This window comes from Mus caroli, unplaced genomic scaffold (genome assembly GCF_978045245.1).
Source record: "Mus caroli unplaced genomic scaffold, Mus_caroli_1 scaffold_12, whole genome shotgun sequence".
NCBI classification, from domain to species: Eukaryota; Metazoa; Chordata; class Mammalia; order Rodentia; family Muridae; genus Mus; species Mus caroli.
The window spans coordinates 72126704-72146307 of record NW_028227267.1 but is presented as its reverse complement, the minus strand read 5'-3'; the positions used below and the strand labels follow the sequence as shown (position 1 = coordinate 72146307).

The 19604-nt window shown below is 40.4% G+C and overlaps 1 protein-coding gene across 1 annotated transcript in view; it reads left to right on the top strand.

Annotated features, from left to right (window-relative positions):
• The first annotated feature begins 290 nt into the window (after positions 1-290).
• The window catches only part of Gtf2f2 (general transcription factor IIF subunit 2), a 111720-nt gene continuing 92406 nt past the window's right edge, over positions 291-19604 (top strand). Inside the window, exons 1-4 of the mRNA XM_021181786.3 lie at positions 291-532; positions 3383-3456; positions 14280-14298; positions 15439-15583. Of these exons, the coding sequence (XP_021037445.1) occupies positions 467-532; positions 3383-3456; positions 14280-14298; positions 15439-15583 (304 nt within the window). The 5' untranslated portion in view covers positions 291-466. The remainder of the gene's footprint in view (positions 533-3382; positions 3457-14279; positions 14299-15438; positions 15584-19604) is intronic.

Genomic DNA, 19604 nt, shown 5'->3' with positions numbered 1-19604 from the left:
TGGGCCAAGAAAGTGACTTTTTTTTACCCCCAAGTTTGTCCTTAAAATGCCTAGCTTCTTTATCTAGGGTTGGGTATAAATACACACAGCTTTTGTTTGTCTAAACCTTAATTTTTCCACTTTGTCACCTTTTCTCTAAACGCACGGTTCAGGATTAGGCTCTTTCTTTCCCAGCACTGGAATCCCAAGATTGCACGTTGCCAGGAGTCACGCCCATCTAGGAAATTGCCGGAGCAGGAAGTTTGTCCCTCTCGGCGCGCTGTTCTGACGTAGTCGTGCGCAGGCGCAGTTCTTCATTCGGCGGCGTGTTCTTCTCATCTAAGTTCCTGGTTCCTGGGCGGTGTGCGACGCCGGCTTTTCGCGGACTACTTACTCTCGTGGCCGGCTCTGGACTGTCGCTCTCTGCCTTTCAGCGCCGGGACCACTGCTTGTGCGCGCACTTCACGCCGCCTCACGCGACAAGCTTATGGCGGAGCGCGGGGAACTCGATCTGACGGGCGCCAAACAGAACACCGGCGTGTGGCTGGTCAAGGTGAGTGAGACGCGAGCCCCGCGGGGCGCTTCGGAAAGTTCTGGGTCGGTCTTGCTCGGGCCACCGCTGTTCTGAGAAGCGGGTCGCTGTTGCGTCCGTTTGCAGGTTGGAGAAGTTACTTTCGGGCCGTCTCTCAATTTCATCCGCCCACCATGGAACTAACTCTCTTTACCGCCAAGACCTGGCCTTCTTGGTGTCCTGACCCGATGGTCCCCGAGTGGGCAGTAAATTTTACCCCAGGTCGGAGAAGTCCTTACGATTTTCTTTTTGGTAAGGTTAACTTTAGTTATGAACGTGTATAAATTAGTTGAATAGATATTCCGTACAGTTTTCTGGACCACAAAGTGGAGCTGGTCCCTGTGTATTCTGTTGTTGTTTTGAAACAATCTCTGTGTAGACTTGGCTAGCCTGGAACTCGCCATGTAGACTCCTGTCGCTTTACACGGCTAAAGTGTTGCCTGGGTTGGTAATCCAATTGGAGCCTTCGAAAGACCTAGAAGTTCTGAATTCAAAGAGAAGTTGTTGACTTCGTGTTTTTAAAGAGCGAGTTTAGGATTCATCAGTAAATGTTTTAAATGGTCATGTGGCAGACCTCGTTTGCCCCAGTGGTCGCTATCTATTCGGGTCACTTTTTTTATTTGAGGTGGGAGGCTCTGTGGGGAATCTCATTCTGAAAAGCCATATTTAAATGGGATCATGAAAGTTTTCCAAACTTGGTTTATAAATGATTTATCTTTGTAATGAGTGTTTTAAGTCCATGGCTGAGTTCTCATCAAGACAAGGTGTTTCTTCCTGTCCTTTTCTCTGAAACAGCTCTCATAGTTTGCCAGCACAGCAGACTGTGTTAAGTTCTTCAAACCCCTGAACAGTTTCTAGTGCTCCTTTGTACCTGTCTGTATCCAGTGTTGATGCCCCTACCCCCAAGTCACTTTCTTTGCACTTTGATTAGTGTTTGGCACATATTACTTTTCCAATATGTGATGAATATAAGAAATTGAAAAGGCGCACGCCTTTGATCCCAGCACTCGGGAGGGAGAGGCAGGTGAGTTAGTTCCAGGACAGCCAGAGCTATACAGAGAAACCCTGTCTCGAAAAACCAAAAAGAAAAAGAAAAGGCTGTATCTCAAAGAGACACAAACTAAAGTGGGTAGGAGTTAGTCCTGTCAGTTTCATCGGCGATTAATGAAACTCGCCTCTGGGTGTTTCTAGTGCTGTTTCTGGAGGCAAAGTAGGTCACAAGGGCTATGATCTAATTAAGGGATTAGATACTCTGTTGGTGGATTTATAATGTGGCTTCTCTGGGAGGCAGTGAAAGGCAGTGGGGCGGGGCCTAGTTGGAAGAAGTAGATACTGGCTGTATGTTCTTAGGGCTGCCCTGGCCCTCTCTGTATCTCCTCTATATCATGGCCACTGTGGAGTGAGCTGCAGTGCTTTTCCTTGTTTTTCCCACCATGACGGATAGAAACTGAGATACCCAGTGCAAAATAAATCTTAAATTGTTTCTGTCAGATATTTGGTCACAGTGACTAAGTCTGATTAAAACAGAGAATACAGCAAAGGGTTGTAAGTAACAGGAAAAATGAAAACCTATTCTCTCCTTTCCTTTCTCTTCCCTTCTCTCCCTCTCTCTTCATCTCCCCCTCTCTCTCTTCCTTTCTTAGTTGAGGCTGGCCTGGAAGTCTCTGTGTAGCCCAGGCTGGCCATCAAATCATGGTAATTCTCCCACCTAGGTGTGTGTTAGAGCACCTGTGGTTGTGTGGTTATATTAGATAAATACATAAATAGATATCTTAGATAAAGCAGAGCTACCAAATAGACTCGACTCTGGTGTGCACACCTTTAATCTTAGTGCTTGCGAAGTTAGCCTGGTCTACATTGAGTCAGGGGATTGTAGTAAGACCCAGAAACCAGAAGAAGGCATTGGATCCTCTGGTATTACAGGTATGGCTGGTTATGAGCTGCCATGTGGGTACTGGGAATTGAACCCAGGTCCTCTGGAAGAACAGTCAGTGCTTTAAAGCTGAACCATCTTTCCAGCCCTATCAAACTTAAATAGCAAAACCATTAAAAAGTCGATATGGTATTTTGAGATACACTGTCCAGTCTCACCTAGCTTTATTTCTGAGTTGTATCACTAGCCCTAGATTCGGTTTTCATATCTGTAGACAAGGGAGAGTACTTTGAGTTTAGAGTGCTGAGGAGATGAGTGGGTGGTGGGGATAGAAAGCCTACAAGGAGTCTGACAGAATTGTCTCCTCAACCTTCTCTTTTCCAGCCTCAGGCCTATCATCTGACACACTTTGGTACTCTAGTAAGTTAATAGGATTTTTTTTTTTTTTTACTCCTTTTTTAAAAAAAAAACTTTAACTGTAATCAAAGTACTGCACCCCCCCTCCCATAATCTTGCTAGACTTCCTTGTTTCCCCTTTGCAGCCCCAACACCCTATGTCTCAGTCTGAATTCATTGTGATCACGTTGTTATTCCTACGAGAACTAATGTTGACAACTGACAGTCAGTGAATACTTACTCTCCACAACACATATGCTTCGTGTTCTATTAAAAGTCTCTTCTTTGCTTCTCATAACAGGATAGCTGAAAGGTCTAAGCTACTTATGTGAAGAACAGAGGCAGATTATTTATTAGAGAATTAATATATTTTTCCATCTTAGAATTTAACCTCCGGTTACTTCTGTATCTGGTTTTAGACACAGTATTTTTATGGTTAAGAACAAAATCCCTTGAGATGGCTTGGCCTTGAATCGTGCTCTGTCATTTGCTAATTGTATAACCCCGGGGAAGGTATTTGATCCCTGGGTACAGCATCTGTGAAATGTTTTGCTTTATTTTAGGTTCCTAAATATTTGTCCCAGCAATGGGCAAAAGCCTCTGGAAGAGGTGAAGTTGGGAAACTGAGGATTGCCAAGTAAGTTATTTATATATTTATATAAATGTACTATATACACACATGTAGTTAGTATATATGTATAGCACATAAACTATACATTTTTTAAAGCTGTTGTTTTTAAAAATGTTTATAATGGCTTTTGAATGTGATTATATTCTTAGAGAATTTACTGAGAAGGTAAGAGTTACTGGGCATGTTAAAGCAGGTTATGGTGTATTTATATATTCTGTGAGGAGACAGGCTTGTGCATGTGTGATAAGTAGTGTGACTATAAAGCTAAATTTATTGGTGAAGCTTACTAGTAGTGAAGGAGCAGATGATACGGTTTCCCCATCCTTCTATCTGTTCGTGGTGTGCAGAAGTGTGCTTGGGTTAGGCATACCTAGAAAGTACTTTTGTTTAAAAAAATTATTTATTTATTTATTTATTTTTTATGTACATGAGTACACTGTAGCTGTACAGATGGTTGTGAGCCATCATGTGGTTGCTGGGAATTGAATTCAGGACCTCTGCTCGCTCTGGCTCTGCTCGCTCCAACCCGGAGATTTATTTATTATTATATGTAAGTACACTGTAGCTGTCTTCAGACATAGCAGAAGAGGGCGTCAGGTCTCATTACATTTGGTTGTGAGCCACCATATGGTTGCTGGGAATTGAACCTCAGAACCTCTGGAAGAGCAGTCAGTGCTCTTAACTGCTGAGCCATCTCTCCAGCCCTAGAAAGTACGTTGATGGATGGACTTTGCCACTGTCGTCCCTGGTAAAAGGGCTATGGAAGGACGTAGGGAGCATCTAATGTGCCTGAGACTTTGTGTTCTATAAGAGAGATTGAATCTAGGTTCTCCATGTTAGAAAACATGCTCTCACCGGGCTTCTTCTCTATCCCGTATCCAGTCACTTCATTTGTTTGTTTAGTTTTTTTTTTCAAGTCAAGGTTTTTCTATGTAGCTCTAGGTGTCCTGGCACTTGCGCTGTATGTAGGTCGGGGTGGCCCTGAACTCAGAGATCTGCATGCCTCTGCCTCCTGAGTGCTGGGATTAAAGGCGTGCACCACCATGCCTGACTTAATCTGTTCACTTAAAAAAGATTATTTTATACATACGATGTTTTTGCTGGTATGCACTAACTGTTTGCCTGGTACTTGAAGAGACCAGAAGAAGGCATCTGATCTCGTGGAACTGGAGTTATAGACAGTAGTTAAGCACTGTGAGGATGCTGGAAATTGAACCCAGGTCATCTGGAGGAGCAGCTAGTACTCTTGACTGTTAAACTGTCTTCCCAGCCCCTTGTCTAGCTACTTTTAATCCAACTCCACTGACTTTCTCAAGCCTAGTACTTCATTGAAATAGCTGTCATCTGTTACTAATGTCCCCACCTTTATCAATTAGTTTTTGTTTCATAACAAAACTAAAAATTTTTGGTCACTTAGAACAAAAAATATTTTATTTGTTCAGAATTTTCTGGATCTTTTTTCTGGTCAGGGCTGAGCTGGAAGGCCTTCTTGACTGGCCTGGCCTTGTTAAGCACTGAGTGGCTTGGTATCAGCTGGGCAGGGGCCATCTGTTTCATCTCCAGCATATTCTTTCATATGGTGCTGAGAGTTCACAATTGCAAACGAAAAGAGGGCCTACAAGTACAAGGGTACTTCTGTCTGTTCGCTAAAATCTTATTGGCCAAAACCACATTCAAGGGCTGGAAACAGATTTCAACACCAATTTTCTTTTTCCCTGTAAAAATTTTATTACACATCTATATAGCAGCTGTCTTGATTGACCCGCATCAGACTTGACAAGGCCGTTAAACTGGTATCCCATCCCATCAGGACAACACTCTGCTGTCCTCTTCCTTCATTGTCTCCTATGGACCTTTTGCTAGGCTCCCCGACGCCCCATCTCAGCATCTTAGTTTACATGATCCTCCTCTCAGTCATCAGTTCTTGTCTCTTTTCAATTTTTTTTTTGAAGTGGCCTCATCTCTTCTAGCTTTAAATGCCAAATGTTCAATCTCTTCTATATTCCTGCTTTAGTGTCTCAAGAGACTCTCAGGCTTAGTAATTACTTCCTGGTTCTGTCAGAAGTATCTGAGAGATCAACTTTTCAGGGACCATTTTAAAGCTGCTTCAAGAAAGACATGTAGTTCTGGAGTTAAATTTTTTAGATTTCTTACTTGATGAGACTTGTCTTTAAGAAACTTGATACCTTCATTTTTTTCTCCCCTTAGTTCTTTGTTGTAAATTCCTTTTAAAAAGTGACAGTATTTCTCTATCCCTGACTAGCTATCAAATGAATGAGACAGAGACACTAGATTTTTTTTCTCCCAACACCCCCCCCCCCCCAAACAGGGTTTCTCTGTATATAGCTCTGTCCTGGAACTCACTCTGTAGACCAGGCTGTCCTTGAACTCAGAAATCCACCTGCCTCTGCCTCCCAAGTGCTGGGGTTAAAGGTGTGAGCCTCCACTGCCCGGCGACACTAGATTTTTTTTTTTTTTTTAATCAAGCTTTGCTATACAATTCCTGGGTAGTCATTGATCTGTTTTAATCCTTTAAGCTAATCTGACTCCCTCCCAGCCCAAATCCCTAAGGTACTTGCATTTTAGTATTGGCTTGGCTCTCTGGGCTGTGGGTATATGTTCCCATGATGTCTCTAGGACCCCTTCCTTCTGGATAATCCCTATCCCCACCCCACTCCCCACTGGTGGAAGTTCTGCCCAGCCATTGGCTGATCAGCTTTTATTGACAACTCAGAGAATAAATGGGGAGCAATGTTTACACAAACTTGAGACAGAAGATGGTTGGAATAAGCATTATAATGCCATGTCCAGATTGCAACAAGATATGGGGCAGAAAAATCAGCATTTGAATGCTACAAGGATAATCTTTACATAGTGCACAAAAACATTTTGCCTACACTTTGTCTTACTTGAAGTTCTGTCTTGAAGTTCTTTGTTTCTTGTGTGGTTGTGCACTTATACACTGAACCCCTTGTCCTGGTGGGACTTGTGTGTAGTTGTTGGTTTTGGGACTTACTTTAAGCCTTAGCTTTCTTGTTTGTGAAGTGTGAATGTTAGCATTAATGGTTCTCCAATCCATAGGGCAGATTATAAGACAATACAAGCTTAGGACTTTGAAAACTCTAGATTACATTTCTGTAAACCTGTACAAAGACCGTGCTTGTTGGAGGAATGTCTGATCTCTCTTAGTGTGACAGACTGAGACAGACAGGAGCTAGGTTCAGGGAAGTCATGCAAGCCCCTAGTGCTGCATTGACCACTGAAATGAGATGTTAGAGGTGATGTTCAAGTGGAGATGGCTGTACTTGAGTTCTTCATTGGTTTAAGTGTCGGTGCTTACCTGCCGAGCCAGGAGTAACTGATTATGGTCAGAGGGAGTGTCAGTCAGAGCAACTCAGAGGGACCTCAGCAAGACTGAGACAGCTGAAGCCATCAAACTTTTTATACACTTATCAAAACAAAATATAATGGTGGTTGCCAGGATACAATCATGGTTGCAAGCTACATGGGGCATACAAGATTAATGTCTAAGACTAATTTTTCAGCCAAACTTCTATATCAGTAGTTCGATCCTTTGGGGCTGGATGACCCTTTTACAGGGATCACCTAAGACCATCCGAAATGGGTATGTTTTACATTACAGTTCATAACCGTAGCAAAATTACATTGATGAAGATCTTTTTATGGTCATTACAAGATGAGGAACTGTGTTTTAAAGGGTTATGGCACTAGGAAACCTGAGAACCACTGTTCTATGTGCTTTCACTGATTTCGAAGAGATACACAGATGGCCTGAAGTCTTCACTGTCTAAGGCAGTGCCTTGCTTTTTCAGGAACTAATGCCCCAGCAGCCAAGGAATCTAACTTGAAAAACCTATGATGCATGCCTCTTAAGGCAGCTAGACCAGGCCAACTCCACTACTCCTTGCACTTTTTTTGGTAGGAAATTTCAAGCTACCTATTCCCTATATTTTAAAGCAGATGGCTTACATAATGGTATCTACTATTCATAGGTTAGCCATACCTACAGGCTTGCTTGGATCAGTCCCAGTTGATAGCTTTCCCTGGGTAGTTATTGAAGTGTCCAGTTTCATGTCCCTGAGTATCCTAGTTTTGATAATAAATGGTGGTTACCTAAATGTTATTTTGTGCAATGTGTGTGTCATGTGTTACCAGCCCAAGTTTTTACGTATAAAATGGTATTGTTGGCCTTTGCACACATGAAGTCCCATAGAAAGACTGTGTATATGTGAGGTTTTTTTTTTACATAAATAATACATTCCCTTTTGTTGTATTTTTAAAAAAAATCACCTTAATACAAAATAAAAAAGTCATCTGTATTTCCCATTCACACTCTTTGGAGGTGGTGACAGTTTGGTGTGGAAGCCTCTAGATTGCATCCTGATTATTTTGGATGTGTAACATATGGATGCAATTTTGAAGCATCTTTGTTTATTCCACTGAATTCTCAGACTCCTTAGGCTTGGGGTTGCTAATTTCAGAACATAGCACAGAACTTGGATTGTGTTGTCATTTGCTGTTGAGTGAGGCTCAAGGCTTTGGTTTATTATCACTGTTTTCCTTTATCTCTTCCCTTGACTACATGGCTAGTGCCCCTGTACCTTGGGTCTTTTTAGAAAGAAATCCTTAGTAGAAGTAACTTGAAATCACTTGAATAAATTACAGTGAAGAGAAAGTAAACAGGCCAGAATTTCCTTTAAGGGGGGAGGGCAGTCTTTTAGTTGGTGTCTATCTACCCAAAATGACACATAGTCTTACCTTATAGAAGGTAGAGCCTCTTTACTAATAGCACAGCTACATTAATCCCAGTTCCCTGGGATTGCTGGAGAGATGCTGGAAAACAGCTGGCCCCAGTAGACTGCATTCTTCTGTGTGCCTTGCTCATATTCCTAGCTGATGCAGAAGTACTAAGTTCACTCTTGGTAAATGTAGACTGGCTGAGGAGTAGCTTAACAGTGCATGTGACTAAATTACCAGAGTTTCAGTCAATATCCTGCATATTTTAAGTCATCATATTCTTATGGTTGTAAACTGACATCTCCAATAAAGTAACACCAATACTCCAATAAAGTAACAAGGTCACACCTACTCTAACGAGACCACACTTCCTAATAGTGGCACTCTCCATGGGCCAAGCATTCAAACTCATGAGTCTATGAAGGGCTGAACCTATTTAAACAAACACAGTTACTTGCCCCCCTGTCTTCTTATCTGTTAAAAGGTGCTTGTTTAGAATGAGTTGAGGTGATAGCCTCACTCTTCTTTTTACTAGTTAGCTCACAGTGCAGACCGCATGTTTCGTTGCTCTTAGAGAGAAGTGAGCAGCTAAGTTCACCCAGTGGAGTGGTGGGAGGAGTGTTTCAGTAGACACCCATGAGGAGCATGGGACATTTGAATGATTTAGGACTATTGAGAGAACATTCCAGGTAAGTTACTTTAATATTTTTGTGACTACAAGATGTATGATCAATTATTGATTCTTAAGAGGAGACATATCCAGTTTACAGTTGCCTATGTATATGTGTTGGGGGATGTGTGGTATTGAATTTTTAAAACAAGAATAAAGGGTTTAGAAGGGCAGTATGGTACACTAGTTAGGTGTATGAATCTACCCAGAAGTCAGGTTGGAGGTTCAATCCTAACCTTGTCACCAACTAGCTTTGTATTTTGGGATAAGTTACTGTCTTTGTTGGGGTTTCATTGCTATGAAGAGACACTATGACTAAAGCAATTATCATAAAGGACAACATTCAGTTGGGGCTGGCTTACAGTTTCAGAGGTTCAGTCCATTATCATCATGGCAGGAAGCATGGCAGCACCCAGGCAGACTTGGTGCTCTAGAAGGAGCTGAGAATTAAACATCTTGATCTGAAGGCAGCCAGGAAGAGGCTCTGAAATTTCACACTGGGTAGAGCGTGAACATTAGGAGTCCTTAAAGCCTAACCCCACAGTCTCACACTTCCTCCAACAAGGTCACACCTACTCTAACGAGACCACACTTCCTAATAGTGGCACTCTCCATGGGCCAAGCATTCAAACTCATGAGTCTATGAAGGGCTGAACCTATTTAAACAAACACAGTTACTTGCCCCCCTGTCTTCTTATCTGTTAAAAGGAAATGTATTAATTCCTCAAGTTCACTTTATATATTTAAAGTGCCTAGTTGGTAAGTCATAGCATATATCACAAACAGACTGGACAGTAGGCACTATGTGGTACAAATGGACCTCTCTATTCCAGTTTTTCTGAGGCCAAGGAGAGAGTGCTGCAGCATAGGCCAGAAGCTAGGAAGATCTACACAGTAAGCTGGATTATCTCTGCACAGATAGGCTGTGGGGTGGAGAGACAGAGAAGCAGAAGGGAGGGAAGAAGCATGCAGCTGGGGTTGGGAGCAACTTTCCTCAAATTTGGTTCCCATTTAGTACCTGAGAAACAGAGAGTGCATCTGTGACTGTGCTGAGTGACTCCAAAGTTAGACAGTTGGACATAGGGCTATTTATGTAAGTAAGTTTATGAGATGTCCTGATTCCCCCCTGTACTTGGATTATTTTGCGCTTTTGGGCGTCCACCATCCCACCTGAGTTTATAGTCTGCTTTAGCTTCTTCTACAATACCTACCATCTTGCCTCAGAGCACCTCAGTTTTCTCTGTTTGTGCTGCATTTTACCTAAAATCTTGAGTCCTATACTTCTATGTCTTTTCAGAGATACTTGATTTCTTGCTTTATTTCTTAATAGACTCAGATCTCAGATCATTTGGGGCCTATTAATAATAAATGTCTGCAAATAAATCAATGAGATAAAAACCGAATGAATTCAAAATAAATTTACACTGCTGACAGCATTTAAATTGGCACAAACTGTTGGAAAGACAGTGTTTATGTGTATCTATACATAGAGCAACATAAGCAGCATACACATTACACAGTAATGCTGCGCACTACAAAATGGAGTTGTAAGTCACTATTCCCTGGTAGGTACTTATAGCTAGCTCAGCATTGTTTTTAGTTCTTACTGCTGCCATCACAGACAGACACAGGCACACAGTGAGACTGACAGACTCAGCTGAGGGTTGGGATAATGAGAGTAAAAGATGAATAATAAATAAAATATTCTTGCCCTGATCTCAGCAGTCTCATCAATTTCTAGGAATTTATCCCATGAACCAATGGCTTGTGAGCTTCATTGTTCTCCTCCAGTGTGGTTGATGATTTCATAGTATTTGTTTGGTTTTCTTAAGTGTCTATCAATGACAGTAAGAACTTATGCCTTTTTGGTGTCAGATCCAAGAAATACTTTGAAAGTAAAGAACAGAGCCGTGATTTTTTTGGGGGTGGGGTGGGGTTGGGAGTGGGGGAGGAGTTGTCTTGAGTCAGTTTCTCTGTGTAACAGAGTCCTGGCTGTTCTGGACTCACTTTCTAGACCAGGCTGGCCTGGAACTCCAGAGATCCTCTTGCCTCTGCATCCTGAATGCTGGAATTAAAGGTGTTGGCCACTACACCTGCCTTTTTTTTTTTTTTTTTTTAAGCAAGAATGAGTGGAGCTTGAAGTGTTGTGGGTGTTGGGAAATGGCTCAGAGTAGTGAAGGAGGAAGGGGAAATATATAGTATTTTAATAAACTCTGAAGGTTGGGCCAGGTGTTTACCTCATTGCTTTCTGAAGATACTGTTATAAAACTAGTTGGTGTTATCCATTTTGGCCACAGATCTTTAGACAAAAGATACATGTTAGATTTAATGTGGAACAATAAAGTCTTGTTTACTTCATTAACACATACAAAGGCAAAGGAATATGTATTTCTTTTTTGTTTGTTTGTTTTTTCAAGACAGGGTTTCTCTGTGTAGTCCTGGCTGTCCTGGAACTCACTTTGTAGACCAGGCCTCGAACTCAGAAATCTGCCTGCCTCTGCCTCCTGAGTGCTGGGGTTAAAGGCGTGCGCCACTGCCCGGCTATGTATTTACTTTTTAAAAAACTTTTTCAACAACAGCTTTTGCTTCCAGTGAAGTTAACCTGTCAGAGCTCATTAATCTGTCCTCATTCTAGCTAAATTGCTGCAGTAATTATGTAAAAAGGAATTACCCCTCCTTATTCCCTAATTGCATCTGGGTGATTTTCTAGTTTTCCAGACTGGAAATGTCAGTCTGATCTTTAACCCACCCTTTTTCACTTGTTGCCCACCTCCAGTCATTCCCTCTGCTATCAGTTCTGACAGCTCCACAACTCATGTGCACTTCTTCCTCCATTTACCACCACCTGGGTCAAACTTTCATTTTTTTTTCTGGGACTTTTGCGTTCAGAAAGCCACATTCTTCACTGAAATATCAAGAACAGAACAAGATCAGTCTCTAGGCCACATCCTAACATTCATCTCCTCTGAAAGCTTGTGAGCTAGGCCTGCCCACACAGTTCAAATCACCACACTTACAACATTCCATTGCTTTTCTAACCCAAAGACCACATCCCAACAGCCCAGTCCCTGGTACTAACTTGTGTCTTAGTGGTGTCTATTGCTGTGAAGAGACACTGTGACCAAGGCAGCTCTTATAAAGGCAAAGCATTTAGTTCCAGAGGTTTCAGAGATTTAGTCCATTCTCATGGTTAGGAGCATGGTGGCACAGTGCTAAAGAAGTAGCTGAGAGTTTTATATTTGAACCTGTAGGCATCAGGATGAGAGAGACTGGACTTGAAATGGGCTTTTTAGAACCTCAAAGCTTATCCCCAGTGTCAAACTTCCTCCAACAAGGCCACACCTACTAATTCTTTTAAATAATGCTACTCCCTGGTGAATATTCAAATCTTTGAGTTTATATGGGCCATTCGCACTCAAACCACAGGTGGGTTCTATTGACTGAGGAAAATGCTCATGATAAAGCTCTAAGGAGGAATGACTGAGATAATGCAAGAGTCTAGGGGAGTCAGATATTGTCCGGCTGTGTAGTGATAACACATGTCACCAGGCTATTAATTAATACATTCCCAACTTTCTGAGTGGAAAACAGATTATGCCTCTGTTCTCTTGAAGGGACAACCCTGGGTGTTTAACATTCCTGGTTTCCCTAGTGCTTGATCTGTGAGCACAAGGACCTGTGCCTTCTATTTGTCGTATTTGACAAGATGCTTGTTTATATATAGTTCTTTATGGATTTAGCTATTTTCATTAGCTTGTGTCTTTAAACTTTTACTCGGTTCTTTGATAATTTCATTCATGTATAACATGCATTCTGAGAACCTCACTTCTCTAATCTACCACCCATATCACTCCTCCTTTCCCACAGTAATGATCTTATTGTTTTGTGTTTGGTTTGCTCTTTGAGAGGTCTACTGTGTTTATCCAGGATCATCTGTATGACCATGTGTTTGGAACTATCTGTTAGAGCCTCATAGCTCCTCAGTGAATACACAACTCAAGGCTGCCCCTCCCCCTGAGCTGTCTTTTCAGCTCCATCAACCTTGGGTTTTCAATCACGTTTACAGTATCAGGTTTGAATCCCCCTCTTGTGGAAAGGGCCTTGTCCATTCAAAGAGCCGTTGATATTCCTGTATCAAACATGCTACTCTTACACCAGAGGGCATGCCCTGCCTGATGGGCTGATATTGTAGGCTAGTTTGAGACTTTTGGGGACAAAAGTGCTTCTTCCCAGTGCTTGATAGAGATAGAAGATTAGTAATAACAGTGACTGAGGGACTTAGTGAAGGCGGGTTGGAGCTGAGTTTTGAGAAGCAACAGCAGTTTCTACCTCACCTTTGCACCTTGTGGTGAGAGTCACGTGTGCTGGATCATCTTTGAACTTGCTTTTGTTTTTACTTTTTGTTCTTCATTGCCTAAAGAACTGTGGACTGTGATATTTAAGGCCTCCCACAGTTGAGACTTAACTCTTCTTTCTATTTCCTCTCTTCCTCATCCGCTCCTTCCCTTCTTCCCACCTCCCTCCCTCTTTCTTTTCTTCCCTCCCCTTTTCTTTTTTGGAGGAGAGGTCTTAGGACTGAAACCAGTGCTCTCTTTCCACTGAGTTACACCCTAGCCCGACTCTTCTTGCTTTGCTTCATTCTATTAGCGAGTTATGATCATCTATTTGTGATGATTTTAGTATTTTCTTAGGTAGGAGCTAGAGATGACTCCGCATTTCAGAGCCCTTGGCCCAAGTGTGGCCCTAGCACTCATATGGTGCTTCACAACTCTATTTTTACTTTACCTCCATTTCCAAGGGTTCTGACAGCCTCTTCTGAGCTCTTTGGGCACTAGGCATGTATGTAGTAGTGCTCATCCTTACATGCAAGCAAGACACTTATCTACATAAATTACATCATTACAAAACACGATTTTGCTAGGTAAATGGAATCTTTTCAGAAAGGAAGTAGTAAGATATGCATTTATTCACTACTGGACTAAAAATTCTTAGAGATAGTAAGAATTATAAGATCATTATTTAGTTAATATAATTAGGAGAGGGTCTTTTATAACACTCCAGATTTTATTCCCCTCCCAGTCCACCCTCTGACTGTTCCCCATTCCATACCTCCTCCCTGCCACCCTGTCTCCACAAGGATGTCCCTACGCCCAGCCCCTACCCCACTAGACCCCTAAACTCCCTGGAGCCTCCAGTCTAGGAGAGGTTTTAATAGTGTATGATACAAGTTCATAAACTAAACACATGAGGTTACTCTTAATAGGATTACAGATATGAGTAAAAGATAAACATTAGCTGAAATAAGTTTAATGGAACAAGAATGGACATGTCTTTAGACTTTTATTTCTATTTGAAAGTAACATGCAATCTAAGTAATTTCAAATTTTTTTTTCCTTTTTAGAAATCAAGGAAGGACTGAGGTAAGATTATTTATATGAAAAATTTACTGAAATCATGAGCTGTGCATGGTGGTACATTCCTGTAATTCCAGCACTTGGGATGAAGGGGTGGGTGGATCAAGAGTTCAAGAGCATCCTCTGCTGCATAGCATGTTCCAGGCCAGCCTGGGCCACCTCAGATCCTGTTTCTTAAAGATCAGCAGCAACAGCCAAACCACAGTGAGAATATTTAGTTATTTGTAGTTGTTTGCATTCTGGAAAATTCCACTTGAAATGAACATCTGATGGTCATGAGTACATACAGGTGTTAAGTACTCCTTGGAGGAATGAAAGGGCCTCGAAGTTTATTTTGAGCATGTTTCCCTTTCAGCACTGTGAAACAGAATACTTTAGCATTAATCTTCTGTGGGACAGAGACATTTGGTGTGGAATTTTGAGGATGTTAGATTTTGAACCATTGAGTCTAATTCATACTATGTATATGGTACCTATCATAATAGTAGCTGTATAGTTAATTCACGATCTTCCTGTCTAGTTAAAAAATTATTGATTTTTATACATATTTTTAATATAATAGTTATTCTTTAGGGGAGTGATGGCATATGGAATAGATCATTTAGAAAGAATACTTTTTATACTTTACAATATTATTGAAATTATTTTTTAAACGGCATATTTTAAAGTATTTAAAATACATATTATATATTCATACAATAGCTGTTAATGTAAAAATGGAGTTTATTCTATGCACTGACTGTTTAAGGTTTTTAGAGTAACTAGCTTGCTTCTTTTATTTTTCAAGTGCAGTTGATTTTTCAGTATAAAAATACTTACACAGCTTTTCTTCTATGTGCCAAGCACATGTTAGGTCTTAAGGATGTGTCACTAAAAAAGTAACTTTAGCCTTGTTCTAGAAAGACTTCTTGAGCCACAGACTAGAGAAGACATTGGTAGACAAGCTTCATCATTATGACACGTGGGGATAAACCTTCTGTTTATGACTGAGAATTAAGGATTTCATGGTGACATTTAAGAAATAAATAATTAAGAGACTCACATCTTTAAAAAGGTTTTAAAAAATAATTCACAATCAAAATGTTTGTATAGATATTTTGAATATAAATGTCTGTTTTAGTAAGCTTTGGTTAATTTGGCCTTTAGGTATCATTTACTTTGAACGAGGATCTAGCAAATATTCATGACATCGGTGGGAAACCAGCTTCAGTCAGTGCTCCTAGAGAACACCCATTTGTCTTGCAAAGTGTTGGCGGACAGACATTAACAGTGTTTACAGAGAGCTCCTCAGGTAAGGGGGACAGAATTATCCACTATGATGCCTGCGTGTATTATATAGACTTTCTGTCTCGGCCTGCACACCTCTTTGCTTTGTTGGAAACAGCACCTACTGTTTTGTCTACCTGTGTGTCATGCCACTTTTCTGCTCTTAGAAGGTTTGTTTTGTTTTGTTTTTGTGATGAGACTTTGACCATTCCCTGAGAAGAGCTTAATTCCCCCTTGGGTATAAACTTATAGAGCAGAACAGATGGAAGAGCTGCTCTCTAAGAATCTGAGTCCTGCCAAGCTAAGGCAGCCCTATTTGCTGAACTAATATAGAGCAAATGTAAGTTAGGCTTTAAATAGTGCTTAGTATTAGGGAATGAGTTAGTTTGCCTTCCTGTGCTTGTGTGCTTTGTGTTTGGAAAGCCTTTGTATTTTATAAAGATTAACTTTTATTGGCGTTAATGTCTAGAAAATTCTATGAATGAAGTATGGTTTTAAATCCTGTGTGATAGCAGTGTGACCTTGTTTAGTTTGCCAGTAGCAATCCGTTCAGTTTGCTACTTAAATATGGAGGGAAACTTGTGCTGGCTTGTTTTGTTAGTTTTTTACTTTTATCTTGTACTGAAGCAGCACCCACCTCTATTCAGTAGAATTAATTTTCTCCTCTCCAGAAGGTTATTGGTTATGTAAAAGGAAAACATTAATATTGTTGGATCGTAAACATTTTAAAGCAAGCTGTAAGATATGTATACTAAGAAAATGTTGCTGTTTTAAAAAAACCTCACATAGCACTTTTGTCATAGCTTGGATTTTAGTAACCGTGTGAACAGATCTATTCACTTTCCAGAACCTGTGTACACTGTTGGATTTCCAGTAGCTGCATAAACTGATGTAGTCTTCTTCTCTTTTTTTTCTCCTTGATGAGTATAACTTTTAGAGACGTGAAGCCGGAGCTAAAGGATTGATTTTGCTTTTATTATTTTGATGCTATATTAATTTGTTATGTGTTAGAGAAATTTTAAAAGTGGTTGTTTTTTCTTTATCGTAGCTAGCTCCCAAATAAATGAGACAGAAACTATAAGACTTATTAGCAAGCTGTACAGCACAATATCCGAGAAGTTATCAATTCTAATCCTCTGAGCTAATCTGGTTACCTCCTAACCAAAACCCCAAGATACTTGCATCTTAGTGTGATCTGCTCTCTCTGCTTCGAGCGTGTTCTCATGGTGTCCACTGGGCCCTCTTCATGTGGTGAATCTCTTCCTCTCTTACTACCCCTCCCCAGGCTGGGATCAGAAGTTCCCGCCTATTCTCCCTTTGCATTCATTGGCTGATCAGTTTTAGAATAAATGGGGAGAAATGTGTTTACAAACCTTGAGAGGGGAGATTCTTAGAATAAGCATTACAATGCTGTGTCTGGGTTGCAATCCTATGTGGGGGCCAGAGAAATCAGCATTTCAATAATACAAGGATAATCTTTACACAGTGTACAATAACGTTATACCTACAGGGTGAGGAAAATACACATTTGTGTTGGAAGGGACTCTGCGGGGTCAATAGCTGTTTATATTATGTTAATTATTCAGGACACAGTGCATGCACGTACAAGCAGTCTGAAGTCAGTCTTTGAAATGATGGGATTGAAGATTGTTGGTCCTGTGAGGCGTCTAGGACTGAGCAACAGGACTGAGCTCCTATGACTCTGGAGGTAGAGGCTCCAAAAAGACCCAAATATACCTTGCACAACATGTATCTTGTTTCTGTATTTTATAACTATGAGACTAATTTTTCCAAAGCATGAGTTAGCTCTGGTTGTAATTTAGAAAACTAACGCATTGTTAAAATAAAAAATTGTTCTTTAGTTTTCATCTTTGAGTTCTTAAGTGTATATACTCTTTGTGCTCGTTTGTGTTCCTATTTCTGGTAGCAAGTGTGCTCCCCCCAGTGCTGGGGTTCCAAGATAATCTTGGCACAGGGTGTGGAAAGGATGCGATTGTCCACCTGCGTGTTTGATATCATGCAGCCTTTTTGCTCTTGTATTTTTCTTGTGATGGATGAAATTTTGACCATTTCCTGAGAAGAGCTTAATTTTCATTTGGGTATGAGCTTAGAGAGCAGAACAGATGGAAGGATAGCTGCATTCCAGTTTGACAGTATGTTCTCGCTTGGTAGAACTGAAGGCACTTAGTGTGGAGGAGAAACTTGATTTGTACATGAGATTGTTTTGCTTTCTCTTCTGGTTATTTCTTTTGTAAGTCGTGGCCTTTGACTTTCTTTGTACTTTTCTGTCCTTTAATTTCTTTGTGAAATAAGGATTATTTACAATTACATTATAAATATGTTAAATGCTTGGAGCAGTGTACATGTGTCATTACAATTACTATTAACATTACCTCTTAAATATTTTCAAGTTTATTTTTTAAGATATGTGTGCTCACTTGGTTCATGTAATGAAAATCATTTGAAAAAGCCCAGTGAGTAAGGGCTTTTCGTGTTTCTCATTTGTACAGATGGCCAAGAAACAAGGCTTTAGACTTAGCAACAATTTCTCTCCTCCTCTGGAGTCCTACATACTTTGCTGTTTCTCATCATTAAAGCAGCATTCTAGAAGTGACTTAGTTAGGTTTCTAAGGAGTTCTAAATAGATGGCAGTGCCTTCTTTGAACGCTGTGACAGAGCCAGAGGGACAGGTTTGTGTTCCAGATATACCTTTGTTTGTTTGTATTTGTTTTTCCTTTAAAAAAAAAAGGCAGCATAGTAGCGTGCAGTAGAGTCTAGGGTCTGTGATTAAGAACAACTACATAGCTGTGATGTAACCCTGCCTTGATCGGTCACTAGTTTTGCCAAAGTATGAGTCACCAAGCCATTTTACAGGTTGTAGCTTTGTATTTTATATTGAAATGTATTAAATGAGGTAGGCATTATTTTGAATTATTTTGCATTTCCCTCATGCATAGAAATGTACCTGCTTCTTTTAGAAAGTTATTTTGGGGTCAGGGAAATAGCACAGGCATGAAAACCTCAGAACCAACAGAGAAGCCAGCCGTGGCTGGGACCTGTAATAGAGAAGCCAGCCGTGGCTGGGACCTGTAATCCCACCACTGGGAAGGCAGAGGCAGGTGAGTCCTTGGAACTTGATGGCAAACCAGTTTAGCTTAGTCTGTGAGCTCCAGGTTTGGTGAGAGACCTGTCTCAAAAAATAAGGTATAGAATGATTAAGGATAATATCTCCACATATGTGCATATACATACCTGTGTATCTGTACAGGGAACCACACACATATACCATACACACAAATTAGGTGGAAAAATAATTGAGGAAGATAACCTGTGTTCACCTCTGTCCTCCAAACACACATCTGCATATATGTACTCAAACACATACATAGGTTAGTTTTAGAATATAAATATTTTTAGACATTATTTTAAGTAATATACTGGTCTATAAAACAGACTTTTATAAGAAAATTAAAATGTTAAGTTCAATATTAGAGTTTTGGTTTTAATAACTTTTCCCTCTGTAATTTTGGTTTTTGAGAGACTTTCTTTGAGTCTTTGAATTTTACATTTTTTTAATGTCTGTGGGAGATGGAATTAGAGGGGATTAATAGTGTGCTTTATAGTACTTCCTCTTAATCTAAACTATCTTCATGTCATTAACATTTTATCAGCCAAATTTATTTGTTCCTGATTGAATGTTCAGCTTGTCTTGGGTTAATTCCTCCACTTATGCATTTCTGTGTGAACTTCTAATAGGTTCATTTCCCAATTCAATATTTTGTGGAGCTTTTGGAATCTCTACTATCTTTTATCTATCTCTGGAAGTGCGTCATGTACTTTCCCTTTATAACCAACCCTTCATTTTGGGTGTTTAGTATTTTTCCCTAAGTTTTAAATTATATTTATTTTGTGTGTTTGTGTAGGCAAGCGAAAACATGAATATATGTACTCTGTGTGTGTGTGTGTGTGTGTATGTGTGTGTGTATGTGTATACATCAGAGCTTGTGGGAATTGACTATGTTTCCACCATATGAGTTCCAGATTCA